The 21309-nt window shown below is 40.9% G+C and overlaps 1 protein-coding gene across 12 annotated transcripts in view; it reads left to right on the top strand.

Annotated features, from left to right (window-relative positions):
• DOCK10 (dedicator of cytokinesis 10) overlaps window positions 1-21309 on the top strand; it is a 260102-nt gene that overhangs the window by 184511 nt on the left and 54282 nt on the right. For all 12 annotated transcript variants that reach the window (XM_077868996.1, XM_077868993.1, XM_077868990.1 and 9 more), the window contains 9 exons: window positions 1398-1490; window positions 5764-5887; window positions 6084-6205; window positions 6578-6664; window positions 9724-9816; window positions 10444-10562; window positions 12395-12464; window positions 15840-15953; window positions 18621-18692. In XM_077868996.1, the coding sequence (XP_077725122.1) occupies window positions 1398-1490; window positions 5764-5887; window positions 6084-6205; window positions 6578-6664; window positions 9724-9816; window positions 10444-10562; window positions 12395-12464; window positions 15840-15953; window positions 18621-18692 (894 nt within the window). The remainder of the gene's footprint in view (window positions 1-1397; window positions 1491-5763; window positions 5888-6083; window positions 6206-6577; window positions 6665-9723; window positions 9817-10443; window positions 10563-12394; window positions 12465-15839; window positions 15954-18620; window positions 18693-21309) is intronic.

Raw genomic sequence — 21309 nt, 5'->3', positions numbered from 1 at the left:
CCCAGGACATGATCCTGGAGACCCTGGATCGAGTCCCATGTCAGGCTCTCTGCATGGTGCCTGCTTCCCTCTCTGCCTGTATCTCTGCCTCTGTGTGTGTGCGTGTGTGTGTGTGTGTCTATGAATAAAGTCTTTAAAATAAATAAATAAATAAATAAATAAATAAATAAATAAATAAATAAAATCCAGAAGACTACAAGATTTGTATGAACTACTTTTCAACCTACAAAACTGCAACTGGATGTCATTTTTCGGAGTTCACCTTTGATATATACTACTTTTATTTTAGGGACTTCAAATAACATAGAGTAACCCTTAAAAAGAGAGGGAAATTTTTTTGAGTGTGCCTATGGCCAGATCGTCCCAGTTTCAATGAATCAGCGGGGTGAAATAGTAAAGGACAAAGCTAATCTCATACTGACCCCCACGATTATCTGAGATAATCTCTTAAAGCTCTCTGTCAGGTACCATTTGTACCAACAAGGTTCATAGAATGATTCAGAATAAATTTGAGTGACTGAATGAATCATGCAGGGGGGAAAGAGTTCTTTAAAATAGTCTTGAGCCACAGTCAGTATCCACAGGTTCCAAGTTCCACGGTAACATTAGTCAGCATCAGGAGACAAAAATTAGAACAAAATGGAATTTTCAAGCAAACAAAGGCAATGACGAGACAGCAAGCACAGCAGGCCTGCTAGTGCAGTGTTTATGGGGAAAATTCTAGAAAAGAGGAATAAAAGCAGGCGTATGAGTCTCCTGTCTCATTGCATTCTAAAGGCTCATACAGAAATACAGCAGATTCCAGAAGAGGGAGCCTGAGCCTTGGGCTAAGGGAATTTTGAAGCTGCATGCCTAGGAAGTGCCATATGACATCCCCTGGCTTGATTAGGGGCTGGGATAGAATAACAGTGCAATGTGGTGGAGCCTGGAATCAGCCTTATCCTTCCCGCACAGCGTTCTTGGTTGGGAGCAGGCATGTCAGGGGTTGGGGTCGAACCAAACCCTGTGGTCACCCAGGACTGATTGCCTTGAACTCTGAATCAGACCTGGATGCCATGGACCCCTTCCAGAGGCCACCTTACAGGAATCTGAATTGAACAATTTAGCTCTTATCTCCTGGTAATCAAAAGTTAGGTAATGAACTAATTCAGGTTGATGTAATAGCTACACGATGAATTAAAGCCTTCATATTTTCTTCCATAGTGCCCTGATATAGTAAGTACAGGGCAGTAGGTGAGAGAAGTTCAAGGTGAATTAGATACCAGCTAAGCCTGGCAAGTTATCACTAAATTCATCTTTGTTCCAGGTTTGGTAACTGAAGAATTGTGACTTTTTTGTGTGTGCTCAGAGTTAATTTCAGACACTCCTAATCATTCAACTCATAACTTTTTAAACAGTGTATTTATGGAAAACCTGGAGGGCCTCTCTTCACCTCAGCTGCCCACACTGCAGTTCTGCATCATTCCCAGAATCCGGATTTCTCCGATGAGGTAAGGGCCACACCTCCCCTGCTCCCAGCAGCTCCTAAAAGAGATGGGTCAGGTAATGCACGAAGATAAGCATTCTCTCTAGACCACATCTCAGACTGAGGGCATGCCTTGGCTGATGTTTACTTAAGTGAGATTTAGAAAATGTATTTATTGACAGTTGCTCCAGGGGTTAGGTTGCAAATCCGGACGTTTCAGCATAGGATTGCCCTTCAAAAATATGTTTTTATGGTATCATTCTTTTCAAGGGAGAATAATTTTTTTTCTTTTATTTCATTAATCAATATAATAAAGATTGTGTTGGACAGCTTAACCAATCAATAGCTGCATTTCATGTCATAATGGAAAGAAGCTAGCATAGATAGAATATGAGCCAACACTAATTCTTATGACCTACTTGAACTTGAGTGATCTTGGATACTGTCATCTCTAAATGTGACGTACAGCAAGACCTGCCCTGGACAACTCCTGAGACTCTCTTATTATGGGCCAGGCACCATGCTGTACTCCATATATCCATCATCTCAATCCCTACAGGGTTCTCCAGAGAAACAGAGCCAATAGGGGAGATATATATATGTATAGACAGGTAGACTTATTATAAGGTATTGGCTCACATCGTTGTGGAAACAAGAAGTCTCATGATCTTCCATCTGTAATCCTGAAAGCTGGTGGTATTGTTCAAAGGCCTGAGAGCCAGCTAGGCTGTGATAGAGATTTCAGTTCAGGTGTGAAGGTCTGAGAAAAAAGGGTGCCAAAGGCAGACAGGGAAGATCAATGTTCTAGTTCAAGTAGTCATGCAGACAGAGAATTCAACCTCCTGCCTTTTTGTTCCATTCAGACCTTCATCAGATTGGATGATGAGCACCCACACTGGTGAAGGCCATCTATCTGCTTTATTCAGCCCTCAAATTCTAATGCTAATCTCTTCAGAAGCATCCTCACAGGCACACCCAGAAATAAAGTTTAACCAGCTATTTGGGCATTCTGCAGTCTAATCAAACAGACATAAAATTAACCTTCACACCTTCCTATCTTATGAGTAAGGAAACTGGGACTCAGAGAAGTAACTTTGCCAAGGGCACAGCAGTAAGAAGTGATCATCTGGGGCAGCCCGGGAGGCTTAGTGGTTTAGCACCACCTTCGGTCCAGGGCATGATCCTGGGGACCTGGGAGCAAGTCCCATGTCAGGCTTCCTGTGTGCAGCCTGCTTCTCCCTCTGCCTGTGTCTCTGCCTCTCTCTCTCTCTCTCTATCTCTATCTCTCATGAATAAATAAATAAAATCTTTAAAAAACATGATCATGAGAACTCAAACTAGGCCACATGACTCAGGGCTGAAGCTTCACCATTCTGCTCTAAGACATGAAAAACCCAATTGGGCCAATGGTAAATTACTCTGTATGTGTCAGCTGGTATTAAAAAGAGATTCAGACAAACAAGCTTTAGGGATTAAATTTAATTTCTGACCACAAAGGAAAGATCTAAACTAATGCAACCTGCTGATATGGTATCTGGGATTAAAAATATCCCATCTTTTTATGAGGTTTCCTATTGCTACTACAGTAAATCGCCAAATTTGGTGACAGAAAAACCCACATCCATTATCTCATAGTTCTGGAAATCATAACTCTGAAATGGGTCCCACAGAGCTTAAATCAATGTGTCAGCAGGTCTGCATTCCTTCCGGAAGCTGTAGGGGAGATTCCTTGCCTCACCTTTTCTAGCTTCTAGAGGCTTCCACAGGCCTTGGCTTGTGACCCTCTTCCAGAAGTTTCCTCACTCTCACTTCCACTTCCATTCTCTGACTCTGACTTCCCTCCAATAAGGACTTTGTGGTTACGTCAGTCTCCCACAGTAATCCAGTGTAATCTTCCCATTTTAAAATCCTTGTTTTCATCACTTTTGCAAATCCCTTTTACCCTGTTCACAGATTCTGGATATTGGGGCCGGGAGGACACCATTTGGGGGCAGGCTATTAGTCTGCCTACCACACCTTATTCCACATCAATCATTTTGAAACTAAAGGAACTTCAGTGAAACCACAGAGCTCCTTTAACCTTATCTCCCTCCTCCACACCGACTTAATGCTCTTAAGCTTTGTTCCCTATAAATTCAGGACAGAAGGTAAAAAAAAAAAATTAAGGTAATGGTCTATCACCATGTTATAGAATATTTATTGTATTGGTTGACCCCTTGGAAAAACCCCTCTGAAATATGCATCTGTTGTAGACATACAAGATTTTTTTTTTCTAAAAAAAAAAATGATGTTCTCACTGTTAATTCTGACTGTTAATCTCTGTTGCTCGCATGTGCTTCCCGGAATTCTTATAAAAGCCATGGAGTTTTCTATAGGAGAACATGTATGGAATGACAGCCCAGTGAACTCTGCAGTGCAGACTCAAAACTGAGGTTGCATTAATTGCAAAAATTGATACAAATTCTTCCAAGGCTCTGTTATAATGTGAATATTTGCAGTATTTAAAGTGAAGGATGTTGGCATTAATAGTTAACTGGAATTCTTGAGAACTTATTGCATTCCCATATGCTCTTTATGTTAGCTAAAAAAAAGAAAAAATTTCCTTCTGGTACATGGCCAATTATTGTACTTCTTAAATGTACATTGGCCTTTGTTACCAGGTTTGCATACTAGTATATAAAGAATGTGTAAGCTTGTAAACCATTCTAGTTCAGAAGTTCTCAGATTTTACCATTCACCAGAATCACCTTGAAGCCTTGTTACATCAGATTACTGTAATCCCCCCAGATTTGTGGATTCCAAATGTCTGAAACAGGGCCTGAAAATTTGCATGATACTTGTTAGAACAAGTTTCTAAAAGATGGTGATGCTGCTCTTTCAGGGAGAACATTTGGAAAATCAATGTAATGAGTCCTTTCCCGAACAAAGTGCAAATACAGGGGATCCCTGGGTGGCTCAGTGGTTTAGCGCCTGCCTTTGGCCAGGGCGTGATCCTGGAGTCCCGGGATGGAGTCCCACGTCGGGCTCCCGGCATGGAGCCTGCTTCTCCCTCCTCCTGTGTGTGTCTCTCTCACTCTCTCTCTCTCTCACACACACAAATAAATAAATAAATCTTTTTTTAAAAAGTGCTAATACATTAGCTAGATAGGTAGATGCACAAAGAGTCTAATAAATAAGCTGGCAGATAATCTGCACAGTTCTCTAACACCTTATTGCTTGACCATTCTGGAAGTTACCAAACTGCTGATATTACATTGAATGCAGCTTATATGATGAGATCCTGGGATTCTAGTGTGAAGTAGTTATCAAATGACATGGTTCCCCATCCTGGAAGATCCTATTAAACGGACTAGACCATAAACTCCCAGTGAATCAAAGCCCTATAACATCTTTCGACTCGATTCCCACCTCCGTATCATCCTATTTCACAACGTATGTGGCAGATGTTTGGAAACTGAAAAGCACTATGAAATATAGAAGGTGTCAAAACATTTCTTTTTAAGGATATGGAGTATGCTCCTCATTAAGCATATTTTTAACATATATCAACTTTATGTTTTATACTTATTAGGAAACATTCCTTATGTAGCTACAGCATGACATCTTCACAAAACAGCTCATTACTTGGTTACCACAATAACACATATCATGTATTTTTTTGTTATTTTTAAGAAGAAATAGATTCCATGCTTAAGTTACATCATTTCTTACTGCTATGTTTCTCACCACTGTGTCTATGAATCGCCTGGGGATCTTATTAAAAATGCAGATTCTGATTCCATGTGTCTGGGGTAGTGTCCAAGATTGTGCATTTCTAATGAGCTCACAAGCGATGCTCATACTCTGGTCCATGCACACACTGCATGAGACAGGGACTCAGTTTACTCAGTGGATGTTCTCTGATGATAGGTTCCTTGATCTATGTCTTTTTGACACCTTATGGTGAGCCTCTGTGTATGTGTGAGTGTGTGAGTGTGTTTAATCCATTCTTTACTAGCATCTGTTACCAAATGACAAATGCTAGGCATTCTAAATTATCAACACCCACCACAATAAAGAAGTAAAAATATCAGTCCCTTAACACACGACTGCTAGCAGGATGGATATCCATTGAGAGTTAAGTCGGTACTTCTTACACTAACTATGAAACGTGGTCCTTAGTTTCAGTGAAAGATTTTTTTAAAAGGTGAAGGCGCCTATGCTTTGTCTCACCCTGACCTGGGGCAAATGAATTTCATCCCAGTCCAGGGATGAAAATCTCTTGGACATAGATTGGACTATGATCTCTTTCATTGCAGGTGAAAATTGAACTACCGACACAGCTCCATGAGAAACACCATATTTTGTTTTCTTTTTACCATGTCACTTGTGACATAAATGCCAAGGCTAATGCCAAGAAAAAGGAGATGCTGGAAACATCAGGTACTGACAGGATGTGATTTGGTACAGTTTTACATGTCATCTATGTGTCTTGAACTGGAGAGGACTTTTAAAGCTCTGATGTATTAAATTTTTTTTAGTGAGGTTTTCTATTCATAAGTGACAAATAACTTTGTTTTTCCTCCTCACCATGGCGCTTTGCACTCAGAAGGTTTCTCTTTGTTCTTCCTTTGCACAGTGGGATATGCTTGGCTTCCCCTGATGAAACATGATCCGATAGCTTCTCAAGAATACAATATCCCAATAGCAACAGGCCTGCCTCCTAATTATTTAAGCTTTCAAGATTCTGCAAGTGGAAAGGTACTGAGTGATGTATAATTTAAGAGAAAAAAATACATGAGCTAAATGGCATGAGGTTATCTTCTTTCTGCTATTTAAATTAACCCAAGGACTGTAGTGTATGCATCCATTGTAGTGATGAGTCGTGTACCAACAATATTTTCAGTGTCTTGTTTCATTCATGGCTGGTAGAAATGATCCATTAGAATGGCCCCCTAATACCACATCGGTCTCCCTCACCGGTACTGCTAATTCTTTTTGCATCTTTTATTTTGCATCTGTAGAGTCCTGTAAGTTAAATGGATCGGGATGGCCAATTAACATAAGCTAAATAACCTGTTTCTTTTCTTTTCTTCAATTGCCACAGTGACAGTAACACACTCTTTTTTACAGCATGGTGGGAGTGACATTAAGTGGGTTGACGGTGGCAAGCCACTCTTCAAAGTATCGACATTTGTGGTGTCCACAGTAAATACTCAGGTGAGTGCGCTGTCCTGAAAAAAATCTCAGCATCTGTTTGAACCCATAGAATCCTAAGGGGGCTCCTGTATTTAGGGAAGGGGACTCACCATTTCCCAAGTTGTCAGAGGAGCAGGTGATTTAGAACTGCAAAGGGAGAAATGTCGGCAGCATAACTTTATGCCTCTCCCAGGAGAGAGAGAATGCCCCAGCCCTTCAGCCCAGGTGCCCTTACAACTGTGGACTAGAATACCAGACATGTACGTATCAGGATGATGCTCCCACCCTTGAAATATGGTTTGCTTTCACTGAAAACACCCAAGTGTTAAAAATGGGGAAAGGTGGGATCCCTGAGTGGCTCAGCGGTTTAGCGTCTGCCTTTGGCCCAGGGCGTGATCCTGGAGGCCTGGGATCAAGTCCCATGTTGGGGTCTCTGCATGGAGCCTGCTTCTCCCTCTGCCTGTATCTCTGCCTCTCTCTCTCTCTCTCTCTCTCTCTCTCTCTCCCATGAATAAATAAATAAATAAAATATTTTTTTTTTTAAATGAGGAAAGGTCAAAATGAAAGACTTTGGATCTTTACCTGAAAACTAAGTCTGATTTCCAGTGCCTACCAGGTGCTCCTAATGGGCAGGCCATGAGATCAGCAGAACTACTGGAGACCCTCCTTGGCCAGCTTCTTCCTGGGAGATCCTGTACAAGTCACCTCACCCCTGCAGTCCTTATTTTGTCATCAGGAAAATGATGGCAATAATATCTGCCTAAGGTTGTAGGAAGGATCAAAATGAGAAACCACGTGTGAAAACATGTCAGGAACTGCAAAATGCTATACAAACCTAATTCCCGTCATTGCTAAATTACCACAGATGCACCCCTTCCACTGCAAGACAGCTTCTCTTACCAGAGTGTGAGGACTTCTGTGGTACCAATTGTAAAGTACAAAGCAAAATCATTAAGTACACAAACTATGTATTTCCCCTTTCTTAAATGCTTGCTAAGAGAAATGAAATCATCCAGGTATTACACACATATTGCATCAGAATTTCTCCCTGTAACCTCTGGTGCCTCAAGGGAAATTTAACTCCCTTCTTCAGTCCTCTGCGCAAACTCCACAAGTCCCACAAAATGGTCCTTCCCCACCTAGTCCTGCCCTTATATACCAACCTGTCTTTCTCACACTTCCAACTGCTTTCCTCTCAACAAGCCAGATGTCTCTCTGACTCACCATCACTCACCTTTTTCTGCATCCGCTGCCACTGCCCATCACTCATCGCCAAGGCGGGACATATTCCTCTTTCATCAGTATTTACCTCATGGACCAAATGCCCAGGCCCTCTCTTGCACTGCGTCCTCCATCTGCTTAGCTTCCGCTTCTGACACTCAGCCCTCCTCATGAGGAAGGCAATCTTTCCCTCCCTTCCTCCCCTCCCTGCCTTGGCCTGGACAGCTCCCACCCATCCTTCCGACCTTGACTCACTTTCTCAAAGAAGCCTGTCCTCTTCCCTGACCCTTCAGACATGTGTCGTCTTGTCATACACCCACATGGCACCCTGCTTTCCTGTGATGCACCTATGTAACTGTGATCAAGTAGGTGTGTGTTGACGTTGCAGTATGGTGCCGGTCTCCCTGACATAATGGAAGGACTGCAGAAGAAGGGACTGGGTTTTCCTGGGCCTTCACTCTGTCCTCCCTGGCTGCCAAGGGCCTAGCACATAGTCAGTTTTCAATGACTAATCGTCAAATAGTTGAATAAATGAAATGAAACTGAAAATATAACACATACACACGTATGCTCACACATACCCTGGAGCTGAGGGAAACCCAAATCACAGATGTCCTTCTAGAATCAACAAATTCCAGAGAAATATCCAGTATGCATGTCTTCACTAAAATTCCGTGTCTCACTTTCTGACTATATAACTCTGTCCCTCAGCTCAAGAGAATTTCTAAGGGGCCACCCTCTTCAGGAAATAGCATTAAAGGGAATATTCATTTGCTCAGGCTGCCGTAACAGAATACCATAGACTGGGCAGCTTACACAACAGAAATTTATGTTTTCACCATCCTGGAGTCCAGAAGACCAGTATCAAGGTGTCAATGTGTTGGCAGGGTTGGTTTCTTCTCAGGCCTCCCTACTTGACATGTAGGTAGCCATCTTCTTGCTGGGTCCTTTCATGGTCCTTTCCTCTATGCCAGTACATGTCTGGTGTTTATCTCTGTGTCCAGATTTCCTCCTTTATTTTTTTTTATAAGTAGGCTCCACACATGGGGAGCCCAACATGGGTCTTGAAGTCATGACCCTGAGATCAATCAAGAGTCAGGTGTTTAATAGAGTAAGCCACCCAGGTGCCCCTAAATTTCGTCTTTTATAGAGACATCAATCATATTGGACTTGGTCCACTCTAACTGCTTCATTTTAACATAACTATCTCTTTAGATAAGGTCTAGATAAGGTCTAGATAAGGTCTAGAGACCTTATCTCTAAATATGGTTATATTCTGAGGTACCAGGGCGGGAATTAAGACTTCAACATATGGATTGTGAAGGGACACAATGCAGCCCATTACAAAGGGTACAAATCAGTTTTATCTCATTAGATTAGTGTGAACTTCCTAATTTTTTACTAGCTTGGGCATTTTAAGTCTAAAAATATCCCTGTGCATAATAAGAGTACACCTTCTCATGTGTGTTAAGAAATATGTAAGAAAAATACATAGAGGTGTGTAGAAAGAAACAGGAAGATGAAAGAAAGCAATTTTTAAAAGGGGAGGGAGGGGACAGAGCCAGTGGAAGGGCTTCTCCAGCCACTGCCATGTGGCCAAGAAGGAAAACACATCTGTCTATAAGAAAGAAAAAAAAAAAAAAAGAAAGAAAGAAAGAGCAGGGTTTGTGGTCCAGGTGGAGCTTTCAGTGAACTTTCAAAATGTCCAGTGAAAATGAAAGCCGTCACTCTGACTCCTTGATAAAGCATCTGCTCGTCTCATTGAGGCATCTGTCCTCCAGAAATACTCACCCTCCATCACTGTAATTGTTATACAGTTTATGTGTCACCAGAAATAAACACTTTCCTTGCTCTTTCAGGATCCCCATGTGAACGCATTTTTCCGACAGTGCCAAAAAAGAGAGAAAGATATGTCTCAGTCACCTACCTCGAACTTCATCCGGTCTTGTAAGGTAAGGTGACGTGCAAATACTCTCTGGGTATCCAGGGTAAAGAAATGGGTAAAAGGGTCCTTTCCAGTTTCCAATGAGTAGCAAACTAAGATAGGGCCATCATGGAAGATTTTTAAATACCTTATCAATTCAGAGAATAAATGGTTATTTCTCAATTCTTTGATAGTCTCTACCTGTTGATTACAAAACAAGCAAATGTCAGATTTTTTTTCCAAAATAAAATGATTGAAGATCAGAATCAGTTGATTTTCAATTGGATAATTGTGTACAGTATCCTTGCAACATCACCCCCATGCCTGCGTGCCTGCTGAGTGCAGTGAAGAATAAATAAAGCCAGATGAAGGTGAGCTAGCATATTCGTACTTTTCCTTTTTTTTAAGATTGTATTTATTTAATCATGAGAGACACAGAGAGAAGCAGAGACATAGACAGAGGGAGAAGCAGGCTCCATGCAAGGAGCTTCATGAGGGACTCGATCCCAGGACGCCGGGATCATGCCCTGAGCCAAAGGCAGATGCTCAACCACTGCACCACCCAGACACCCCACTTACTTTAGTTCAGAAACACATCAGCAGAAGGTGCTTTAAATTTAACCAGTGTCCTTTTTCTCCCACCAATGTACTACAGAACCTATTGAATGTGGAAAAGATTCATGCAATCATGAGTTTTCTGCCTATCATCTTGAATCAGCTCTTCAAGGTGCTGGTCCAGAATGAAGAAGATGAAATAACTACAACTGTGACCAGGTATCTCTCCCGTGGTCTTAGGAGAAGAGCTCTTCTAGTCTGTGTTTGCACAAAACTGTGATTATAACTGAACAGCCACCTTCTTGTGCCCGCTTGTGTTTCACGTGAACACGTCTCAAATTTGAAGTATTTCTCTCTTGAGTTCTTGCCTTCAAATCTGTTATCATTGGGGTAAAGTTTTAGACCCGTTTTTCCACTTTTTATTTTGTTTCTTAATTAAGCTTTTTATTTTGAGGGAATCATAGGACAGGCACTTGTGAGAAATAATGTGGAGAGATCCCATGTTCCCTTTACCTAGTTTACCAATGCCACATCATGCAAAACTGTAGCACAGTATCACTACTGGGATATTGACATTGATAAACAGAATACGGAACATTCCCATCACCAGGGGAATCCCTCATGTTGTCATTTATTACACAAAATTACTTCCCTCACATCCCCAGTCCCCACCCCTTAGCCCTGGTAACTACTAATCTGTTAAAATTTTGGATAGATAGATAGGAAGGGCACCTGGGTTTTTCCAGTTCAGGTAGATTTTGGGTGAACATAAGTTTTTATTTCCCTGAGATAAATGCCTGGTGCAGCTGCTAGGTCTTAATGATAGTTGCACCTGCAGTTTTTAAGAAAACGCTGAATTGTTTTCCAGGGTGGCTGTACAGTTTCACATTCCCACTAGATTTTTAAATTTTTTTCTCTAACTGCCCCTGCTTTAAATTTGTCTGTACTACATTTTCCCAACATTTCTAATCTGTCTAGTAACTTTGACGATCCTAATTTCCTCTCTATTGGAGATACTGTTTTAAATCCGTTAAAGCATCATATATGTTTAATGTTCATTTAAAAAAAATATTAGTCACCAAATTCTGCGGAAAAATATTACTCTTCACATTGAAGTATGTCCAGAACTTTCCTAACTGTCAGGTATATTATTAACCTCTTTCAGAATGTGGGTCTTTAGCCTCATTTTTAAAGTAGCACCCTGAAGCTCTGGGACAATTAAAGTGTGTCTAACAGTTCCACATCAGCCAGTTCTGGACCTGGGTTAAAAGTCTCCAACTGTACCTTCAACTGAGACTCTTTTCAGCATGAACATATAGGTTTTTGTGAACAAGACTGCTAAATATTTCAGCAGATAGATCTGCTAAAATTCCAAGACATTCCAAAACACTACAGCCATTGAGTAACTGGCAGTACTAATGTGAAAGCAGTACCACCGCTGCTACTAGAAACACTTCACGAGCTAAGGAGGGAAATAAAAAATAAAACTGAATCTTAATCTAATTGCTTTTTACAGCAGCATATGTAGTCCCTCTTTGTTAGAAGGGAAACCCTCTTTATTCTTTTTTAAGGATTTTTTTATGAGAGAGAGAGAGAGAGAATACAATCGGGGGAGGGACAGAAGGAGAGAAGCAGACTGCCCGAGGAGCTGGGATCCCAAGGTGAGGCTCCATCCCAGGACCCTGGGATCATGATCTGAGCCAAAGGCAGACACTTAACCAACAAAGCCACCCAGAGGGAGCCCCCTTTAAATGGACTATAATAATTGGAGGTTAAAGGTCCTAAATTGTAATCAGATACTAAAAATGATTCTTTTTCCAAGAACACAGTATCAGCCAACACACAAGCCATAAAAGTCTTCAGTGTGATGTTGCAGCCATGAGATACTTATATCTTAGTGTTAATACGGATATTGGAGGATCAGAGGGGGAAATCTGAAACTGGTTCACGCATTAATTCAGTGCCTGTTAAATACCCAGTTTACAAAACACTCTAGTGCCAAGCCCAGTCATATTTTCCAGAAAAGTCACTCAACAGTTTTGTTTTTCCAGGGTTCTGACCGACATTGTGGCCAAATGCCATGAGGAACAGCTGGACCACTCTGTCCAGTCGTACATTAAGGTATGAAATCGCCACTTCGACACTGGGCACATCCCTCGTGCTGTGTGGTTTGTCTCATTTCTGTCTGCAATAAGTGGGATGTTTCTGCCTTTAGCTGGATGGGGCTCAGCACAGTAATATCAAACATTCCCTTTAGCCACTTAGGATTCCATCTCTTTGCATGGATGATCTAGAGGTATAGTTCAAATGTATAAATAATGTGTACATGTGCAAATGAATATTTATATGGGGAGAAAGAACAAAGAAAGAGAAGAGAAAATGAAGGTATTGGCCTTTTGAAGTCAACATTACAAATGAATGCAATTCCTGTATCAAGTTAAGGAATATTTTTCCTGTTGGTTTGTTGAATGCTCTGTGTTTCTTCTGTAATGTTTTCTTAGCTCTTTTTATTGTTTTCTCAGGCATTATTTCATTTTCCCAGTTACTGTATATTTGTACCTGCTTCTGGTATGTTAAGTCCTTTATCCTCGGGCATGATCCACTAGCCCATTCCATCAGTGTGCACCTGCTTCCTCCAGCGTCCTTCACCAAGCGTTCACTCGGACATGTTCATGTTCTCATTTCCAGTTGGCCTGTGAATTAATGCCAGTGAACTTGTGATGATGTTTGCACATTATAGTTCCTGCCTAAATGTCATCTTCCTGAATGAAAAGAATCTATCCAGAGATAAATGAGAGTGGCTTACATAACTTTATAATGCATAGAGGAGCTAAATTTCTATTTTTTATGTATATATTAAATCTTTTTGAGACCCAGACCTTTTTTAATTGAAAGAATTTATTCCATTGATATATAAGAATAGACATATACTCCCATAAGTTAGATGTCTAGAAAGGTGACTAGAGGATAATTTGGGGGTTTTGTGGTAGATATGTGTAAAAAACAAACAAAAAAAAAACAAAACTTCCTATGAAATTTCACTCTGAGGTGAAACCCTCTGAGGGATATTTTTACATTACAATTTTATTTATTTTTTATTTTTTTTACATTACAATTTTATATGTACATATTTTCTACCTGCCTGAAATGTAAGATATCTTCCCAAATACCCAAGTATGATCGTGTGCCCTTCCTTAAAATAGCCCATATGCCAAAGATAGTTATTTCACAACAATTTCCCTATGGTATAATTTTACCCAACAAGGTCTACACTTCAGCTGCAGAAAGCCAGTTGCGCCTACAAATGCTTATTTAGTTTACTCTCTGTTTAAGACAGTCGTAAAAATACTTTAATCCAGTATTGATGAATTTACATTTAACAGAATCAACCACAGAAATTTCTCTCAATATTTAACCCACATTTTCCATTTCAATCGCCAAAGGGGCTTAGAAGAAAACAATTCCCCAGTCCATATTACCCAGAGGCATCTCCATTTCAACACAAGTATTTACCTCATTCCAATGGAATCATTGAAGACTACATTAAGAACCCACTGATGTTGTGTCTGTTTTTGTGATAGTCAAAGAAGTTCCTTATGAGAACCTTAAATCAGTTCTCAGACTCATTCTGTGTTGCTCTTGGAAGAGTGTATTGGAATGCATCCTGGTATGGTCTTTATTTTTAACTAGGATGTTTGAAATCTCCTGATGAGACCATTTGATTTTATAATATAGGCGGTTGCTTAGTTTGCTTTGAAGTGGTTGAAATCCAGAAATACATATAAAAATGGGATGTCACGCTGATAACAATTCCTAAAGATATTTCATAAAAATATTTTCACATAGCTAAAGTGGACACACCCTAATAAATATTATCAACTGGAATTTTATTCTAGAAAGAACATTAAACTAGCAAGTGGGAAATTAGATTCTAGTCAAGATTAGATAGTTAATTTGAGCAATCAGCCTCTCTGGACTTCATTTTTTTCTCCTCTGAAGTGAGAAAGGATGGACCAGAAGAACATCGAGCTCTATGATTGAACTCTTGTTGCAGTACATTGTTAACAGCCTGACCTTGACCAAAGAGTTTGATTTTTCTTATCACCTGTGGGAGAAATTATTTTTTAACATGTAGGTGGATATTAAGGCCCATACCTTGGTGTATGATGAATACTGATGGGCTGGTATCAATATATGCTTTGATGTCCTTGAAAGATGTGATATATTCAGTGGAATTTATATATATTCAGAAACAAACTAAACACCATTTCAAGTTCAGTGGTGCTAAATGCTGCTAACTCACCTCATTTACAATATCCAAAATGCACACATACACCATTTCTTTTTCAAAGATGTGCATCTTAAGTCTATCTAACCAAATGCCATGGTTTACTGCAATTCATGGCACTGACACGTTCCAGCCAAAATTTTAAAATAAGAATATCTCAGAGCTAGTTGTAATGCTGTTAGAGCTAAATAACTGTGCATGGGACTAGGCAGTCAGTGATGATATTAGCCTCACTTGAGTCATAATTCATGAGGGGGAAAAAATCCTATTACTCTTGATTTTGGCTAGTTTCATACATCTCTTAGCTTTGTCTTTCTCCTCTGGGATGAGCTTGGAGAAGTAAGACTCCAGTCTTACTTACCAATGAGTTGCAAAGTTCAAAGAAATGATTATAGATCCAAATGTGAATGTGCCTCTGCTTTGAGTTTCTTGTCTGCCTTCGCTCTTGATTATAGTGAAGTCTGAGTAGTGAATGTTATAAACAAATGACCTTCCTTGAGGCAAATGCAACCCATAAGTAAAACCGTATAATCTAGGGATAAGCATTATATATTTAAAATATGTGCATAAATTGGTACTGATATCCTTAAAATAGATGAAGAAATACTGAAAATTAAGACCATTACATGCATTCAGAAATGCACACCAAAACAAATCTTTTGAGAGAAAAAAAAGTGAGCAGCATTTGTTATCTTACTGATGGCCAATGTTCATGAACCCTTTGATAGCTGTGACTAAGCATGAGATGATAGAACCTGGGCCTGTGGGGAGCTCACCTACTGGCCTCTGGAAGGCACCTGCTTCCCCACTTGGCTATTTGAGTGGGTGCTCTACCCTTTCAGGATGAAGAAATGCTACCATGCCACCTGTTACCAGTGGAAGGAAGGAGAAGGGGAAATGTGTCCTAAGTAGGTGGGTCAAAGCCCTCCATGTTTCCTTGAACCCGCTAAATCGCTCTCTGACTCTTTCTTTTGATTTCTACAAAAAGAGTTTCAAGGAGAGCTTAGGTGAGCCAAGCCCTATCTTGTGCAAAACCCTAAATAGGAACAGTCGTGTACTACTCTTGTCATTGGGCCACCATTTATTTCATGACAAAATCTGGCATGAGCAGATAATTTTGAGATATGAGTTATTCATGTAACCTAATTTTTGAGACTTTGGTTTTTTTTTAAGTATTTAACTTTTTTCACTTTTTGGATTTTCTTCAGTTCGTGTTCAAAACCAGGGCATGCAAGGAGAGAACTATACATGAGGAGCTGGCTAAAAATGTGACTGGTCTTTTGAAATCAAATGACTCAACAACAGTAAAGCATGTCCTGAAGGTAAAGAATTTAAAGACAATCCTTCAATTGTTAACAGGAGGGGTGGCTTGCTCTCACCCCTGGAAGGCGATAGGACTCCTTGATATCCATAGATTGTTTCTTTTAGTTTCAGTGTAAGCATCATATTGAAACTGTAGCATATAAAAACATTAAGCAAGCGAAGGAGATTTGTGTCAAAAGAACAGAAGACCCAAATTAAGTCCTTTGGCCCCAAAACAGAATGAGTAACTATTAAGAATAATCTGAAATACTCAAAAGTACTAACTGTTGCAAAAATAAAGTTTGTTGGGTTTTTAGGCACGGTAGAGGAAATGTGCCAAAGGATTAAATTATAGAAGAATGGCTTTAGTCCCTAGCTAAATTAATTATCTATCATGACTTGACAGATGGATGATTGATTAGTAAGTAGCTAGAAAGAGAAGTTGGGATTGATAAGCATCAACATGAGTTCCCTAAACTCAAATTATTCTAAGCAATTTGCTTAAATTAGTCTTATGAGTATATTTATCCAGTTTATGCAACAAAGATGTTCTAAGTGCCTCCCATGGGACGGGCACCAACCTCAGCACTTGGCAGGCATCAGAGAATAGAATAAAGACCTCTGTCCTTGGGGAGCTTGCATTCTACTGGGGGGTAAAAAACAATATACTACAAACATAATAACAAAATTAATTAAATTGTGTGTTAGGAAGTGAGAAGTGGTATGGGAAAAGAAAATGTTGAGCTGGTAAGGGGAACTGGGAGTGCTGGAGGTACAGAGCGAGGTTTGGAATTTAAACAGAATGGTCAGGAGACAGCTCATGGAGAAGGTAATACTTGAGCAAAAAAAATGCAAAGAGGAGGAACTGGCCATGTGGATGCTTGGAGAACAGTAAAGGCAGAGGGGAGACATGTATAAAATCACAAGGCAGCAGCATGCCTAGTGTGCTGGAAGGATGGCAGAGAGGCCAGTGTGGCTGGAATGAAGTTATCAAAGAAGAAAGGAGGCAGGGTGGGTGTAGGGAGGAGAGGTAGGCAAGTAGCATAAAGCCTTATAGGCCATTGCAAGGACTTTGGCTTCCACTCAGCAAAATTGAGAACCATTAGAGAGTTTTGAGCAAAAGTGTGACATGAGCTGACATGAGTTTAATGAAGCACCCTGATGGCTGTGTAGGGAATGGACTCTAGCAAGGTGAGGATGGTGTCAGGGTGCTCAAGGGGATTGCATGCCAGAGAAACAGGCTTCTCTTCAGAGAGTCAACACTTAGTTAAAAGGTGAGGTGAAGGGAACTTTGGAGAAATTGTGCCTTCCAGAGACTTCGCTGATGTTGGGCCATGCATTCCAGAAAGTGTGGCAGTAGGGCATCAGGAGCTAGAAAGCGGTGAGATATGGGAATAGAAAAAGGAATATGTGCTGCCCACGGAGACTAGAGGGCAGGAGGGGAATGGGTTTCCTGTTATCAGACACGAATTGAGATGAAAAGCTTAATTTCCTTAGCCCTGGTGGACTCAGGGTAAAAGGCAGAGGCAGACTGGAGTGCTAAGAGGTAGCACATGGTAAATATCAGGGGCATTAAGAGGCAAATATGGGGACATTGGGCATATGGTGAAAAATATCATTTTGGACAAGATGGGGGAAAGGGGATTTTAACAATGTGCCTTGTATTAATTATTTGCAACAACATGAATTCCATTTCTAAGGTCAGGCAACCCCTTTGTTGAGCAAGAGCTGCCTTGTTAAAATGCAAAACTCCTCTGTCCCACATCTCACATAGATCTCTAGAGTTAGGACCCTGTACCCAGCAGCTCTCAGCAGCATAGTTTGTATCAGCTGAAATTGGTTACAATTCAAATGCCTGTCCATGATAGAACAGAGAAGTAAATTGTGGTCATATATGTGATGTGACAATACTGGACTCCCAGCCACAGGAGTCAACATAAATGAACCTCAGGACAGAAGTTACTGAATGAAAAAGCCAATTACAGAAGGATCCACACGGGATGATTCCGTTTATATAGAGTTCAGCAGTAGGCAAAACTCAATAGTGCTTCAATGTATGATAATGGTAGCAAAATTATGAAATAAAGCAAGGGAATGATTAGCACAGAATTCAAAATTGTTATCTCTGGTGGAGAAAATGCGAGGAGCAAAGGATCAGGGAGGTATATTCTTTAAACTGTACGTATATAACATAGACTTTTTGTATCTGGGATAAGTATAACCCTTCGACCCAAGAGACAGGGACCTTCATCCTGGGACATATTTTGGTTTGCTCGGACTGCACCCCTCCCCATAGGAAGAAGTGGAAGAGGAGCCAAGAGAAACGCCCACTGGGAGCCCCTACCTCCTCTTCTGAAACTGTACGGATCCCCAGGAGATTCCCGAGTTAAGGGCTTACAGGCACATTCCTGGGCCTTTCTTAAGTCCATCCTTCAGAGAGGAAATTGTAATGCCTGAGCACAACCTAGACTGGAGGAGGGAGCAGTTTGTGGTGGGAGAGGCGCTGGTCTGTGGACAGCACTCACTTGTGCAGGCTGGACAGTCATGTGTGTGCAGCTGGCCTGTCCATTTCAAAGAACACATTCTAAAATAAAAATTTTATAATATTACATGTTGTAAAGGACAGAATCATTGTGATTTTGCTCTAACATAATAAATTTCCTATTGTCTTTTCTTTTTTGCAATAGCACTCCTGGTTCTTCTTTGCAATTATCCTGAAATCAATGGCCCAGCACTTGATTGACACAAATAAAATTCAGGTAAGATTGTAGGTAATACACTATTATCCAACAATTGTGCTGATGAATATGCTCTCATTAGTTTCATTTTTATTTACTTTGTAAACCTTAGCAATTTGAGTTAATTGCATTTTAAGTGGGAGAAATGATTGTGTGTCAGTACAGGTCCTACGGACAGAAGATCTGAGTTGATAGTGGGTCCACTGGCTTCAAAGATCCACCCAACAGTGGACCCACCATTAACAATTTTAGTTAGGACTCTTATATTGATCCCTGTAAGTTCCCACTCTAACAGGGTGGATGTGATGATCCTTTTGGCCTTCAAATGTCAGTATCAACTCAGATCTTGTGTTTAATAGTTTAATGGTGCCCCTCTTCCCAGTATGGTCACCTGAGTACATAGCTGTAGGGCCCTTTGTAGGAGGGCTGACAAAATCTTTATATGTATATACGTAACCGAAGTATTGGAGGGGGCTCTGTCTTTTAGAGACTCTGTCTTTTCTTCAATCAGTGTGTACCAACTCTGAAAAGTGACTCAGGTCCAGGAAGAGGAAAATGCCCCGTGAATATTTTTTGGAGCAAACGTCCTCATCTTCTATAGTCCATTCTTGCCTTCTTGGTGGATTAAACATCGTCATTGTTGGTTGCTGTCTGTTTTTCCCATAGGGACCCCACATATTATTAAGTAGCTCTACAACTCCCTGAGAGTCCTCCACCTTGGCTTCCCTCCAGCCTTGCCATCTGTTACGATAATCACAGCCTTCTGGCTCCTGGAGGATAAGTACAATCCCATGGCCTCTGTTATTTTGGTGAACATCATCTCCATGGCCATTAGTGAGCCAGCACTGTCACTGCCTGTCTCATCTGCCATTGAGAGACCACTAAACTTCTTAGAGATGTCGGTCCAGCACCTTTTGATGACTTTGGGGTGGATAGTGTGTTTTCCGGACCTTGCTGTAAAACTTGATCCTCCAGGGGTTCTTCTGGTCTCAGTATATGCATTTCCACTTTCCTCTGCCTCTTTATTCTTTTTTCTGTCGTCTGCCAGGGCCCTCAAGCATTCTCACTTTCACTTTGCTCAGAATGTGCCATCTGTAGCGCTCTAAGAGCCATCCTAACAATGAGTGGGATTGTTTCATCCCAAATCCTGATAAAGTGCCCCCATGTCAGTGAGTCTTAACTGATTCACTCTTCTTTCTGGCCTTCTTGATCAAACACATTTATCATCCAATCTCAAAGGAACTTGCATGACTCCTGCTTACAGCTCCTTCGGGTATACTCTCTGTTTTATCTTATTAGGCCCAGCAGGTTCACAGCTGGGTTAAGCTGGACCTTAACCCTGGTTATTAGCCTGAGCTCCAAGGGAGGAGGAGGGACATCTCCTGAAGGATTTGTCTGCTGCCTTGCTGGGAAAGGTTTTTGCAGAGCATCCCATCTAAGAGAAATGTTATCTCTTAGTAGGGAAGTATGCAGAGTCACCATCCTCAGGTCATCCACCCAGATGTTCCCATCCATGCTTCCACACCACAGGTCTCTCCAGCCATGGCTTGACCTAAGCATAGCAGATCTGCCTTGGCTGGATATTTAATCATCTCCAGAGCTCCCTAACTTAACTCTTAGATCTTATATTTGCTTTTCAGCTGTGTCTGCTCTCCCTCTTCCAGAGATAAGATCCTCCTGTCAGGAAGGAAGAGAAAATCTAATATGAAGATAAAAATGATTCATATCTCTCTGTTTTTCAGCTGTGTTGGAATTAGGAAACTTCATCACTTTAATCCTTGCCCTTCCACTAACCTGTTAGATGATAAAAAAGACATTTAACATCTCAGAACCTGTTTTCTCATCTGTAAAAAAAACAGATTGGACTAAAATCCTTTCGTTCCCACCAGCACATATCTGCTCAAATAGATCACAGACACCCTTATAAACAGTTCAGAATATAGGAACTCATCATGTATGATGTCCTTGTGTCTAACCATTTGTCCTCACTGATTCCAGTTTATTTCTCACTGTCCTCTTCAGGGACAACCCCACTCCAGTTTTCTTCCAGGGGGCCATCCTCCAATTTTCTGACCATCTCCATGCATCACAGTACAAAAGACCTGATACCATCACTTGACTCAAAAGCATTCACAAATAAACACCTCTCAAAAAAAATTTAAAAAGAATAAACACCTCTCAAGTTGTTTGCATTTTCTTTTCAGCTGTGACAGTTTTTGTCATCATAGAGTGTGGGAGATTTGAGGACCTCAAGAAAGATGTCTGGTTAAGTCCCCTGAGAGGCAGATAGCACCTCCACATCATCCCTGCTCTTTTGACCAAGGAGAGTTCCTGTTTGCTAGGAACTCCTAAGTGCCTTCTCTGCACTGATCTCTAGTAGCACAAGGTTCATTGTACTGGCTAACCTTTTGTTTCCCACCAGCCTCTTGTTCCTAAAAAAACTGCCAAATGCCTGGACCTCAGCCAATGCATTCTGTACCTGTATGTCATACGATAGCCCAGATTCTCGTAACATGCTCTGGCTCTTTTGCTTGGGATCAGACTATGCTATCCCCTTGCCCCCTTTCTTCCTCTGTCCTGACACAGAAATCCGCAGTCCCTGGAATAGAAATTCTCCCACCTTGAGCCTTTGGGATAT

Source organism: Canis aureus, chromosome 24 (genome assembly GCF_053574225.1).
Source record: "Canis aureus isolate CA01 chromosome 24, VMU_Caureus_v.1.0, whole genome shotgun sequence".
Classification (NCBI taxonomy): domain Eukaryota; kingdom Metazoa; phylum Chordata; class Mammalia; order Carnivora; family Canidae; genus Canis; species Canis aureus.
The sequence above is the reverse complement of the archived record's forward strand: the minus strand, read 5'-3'. Positions and strand labels throughout refer to the sequence as shown.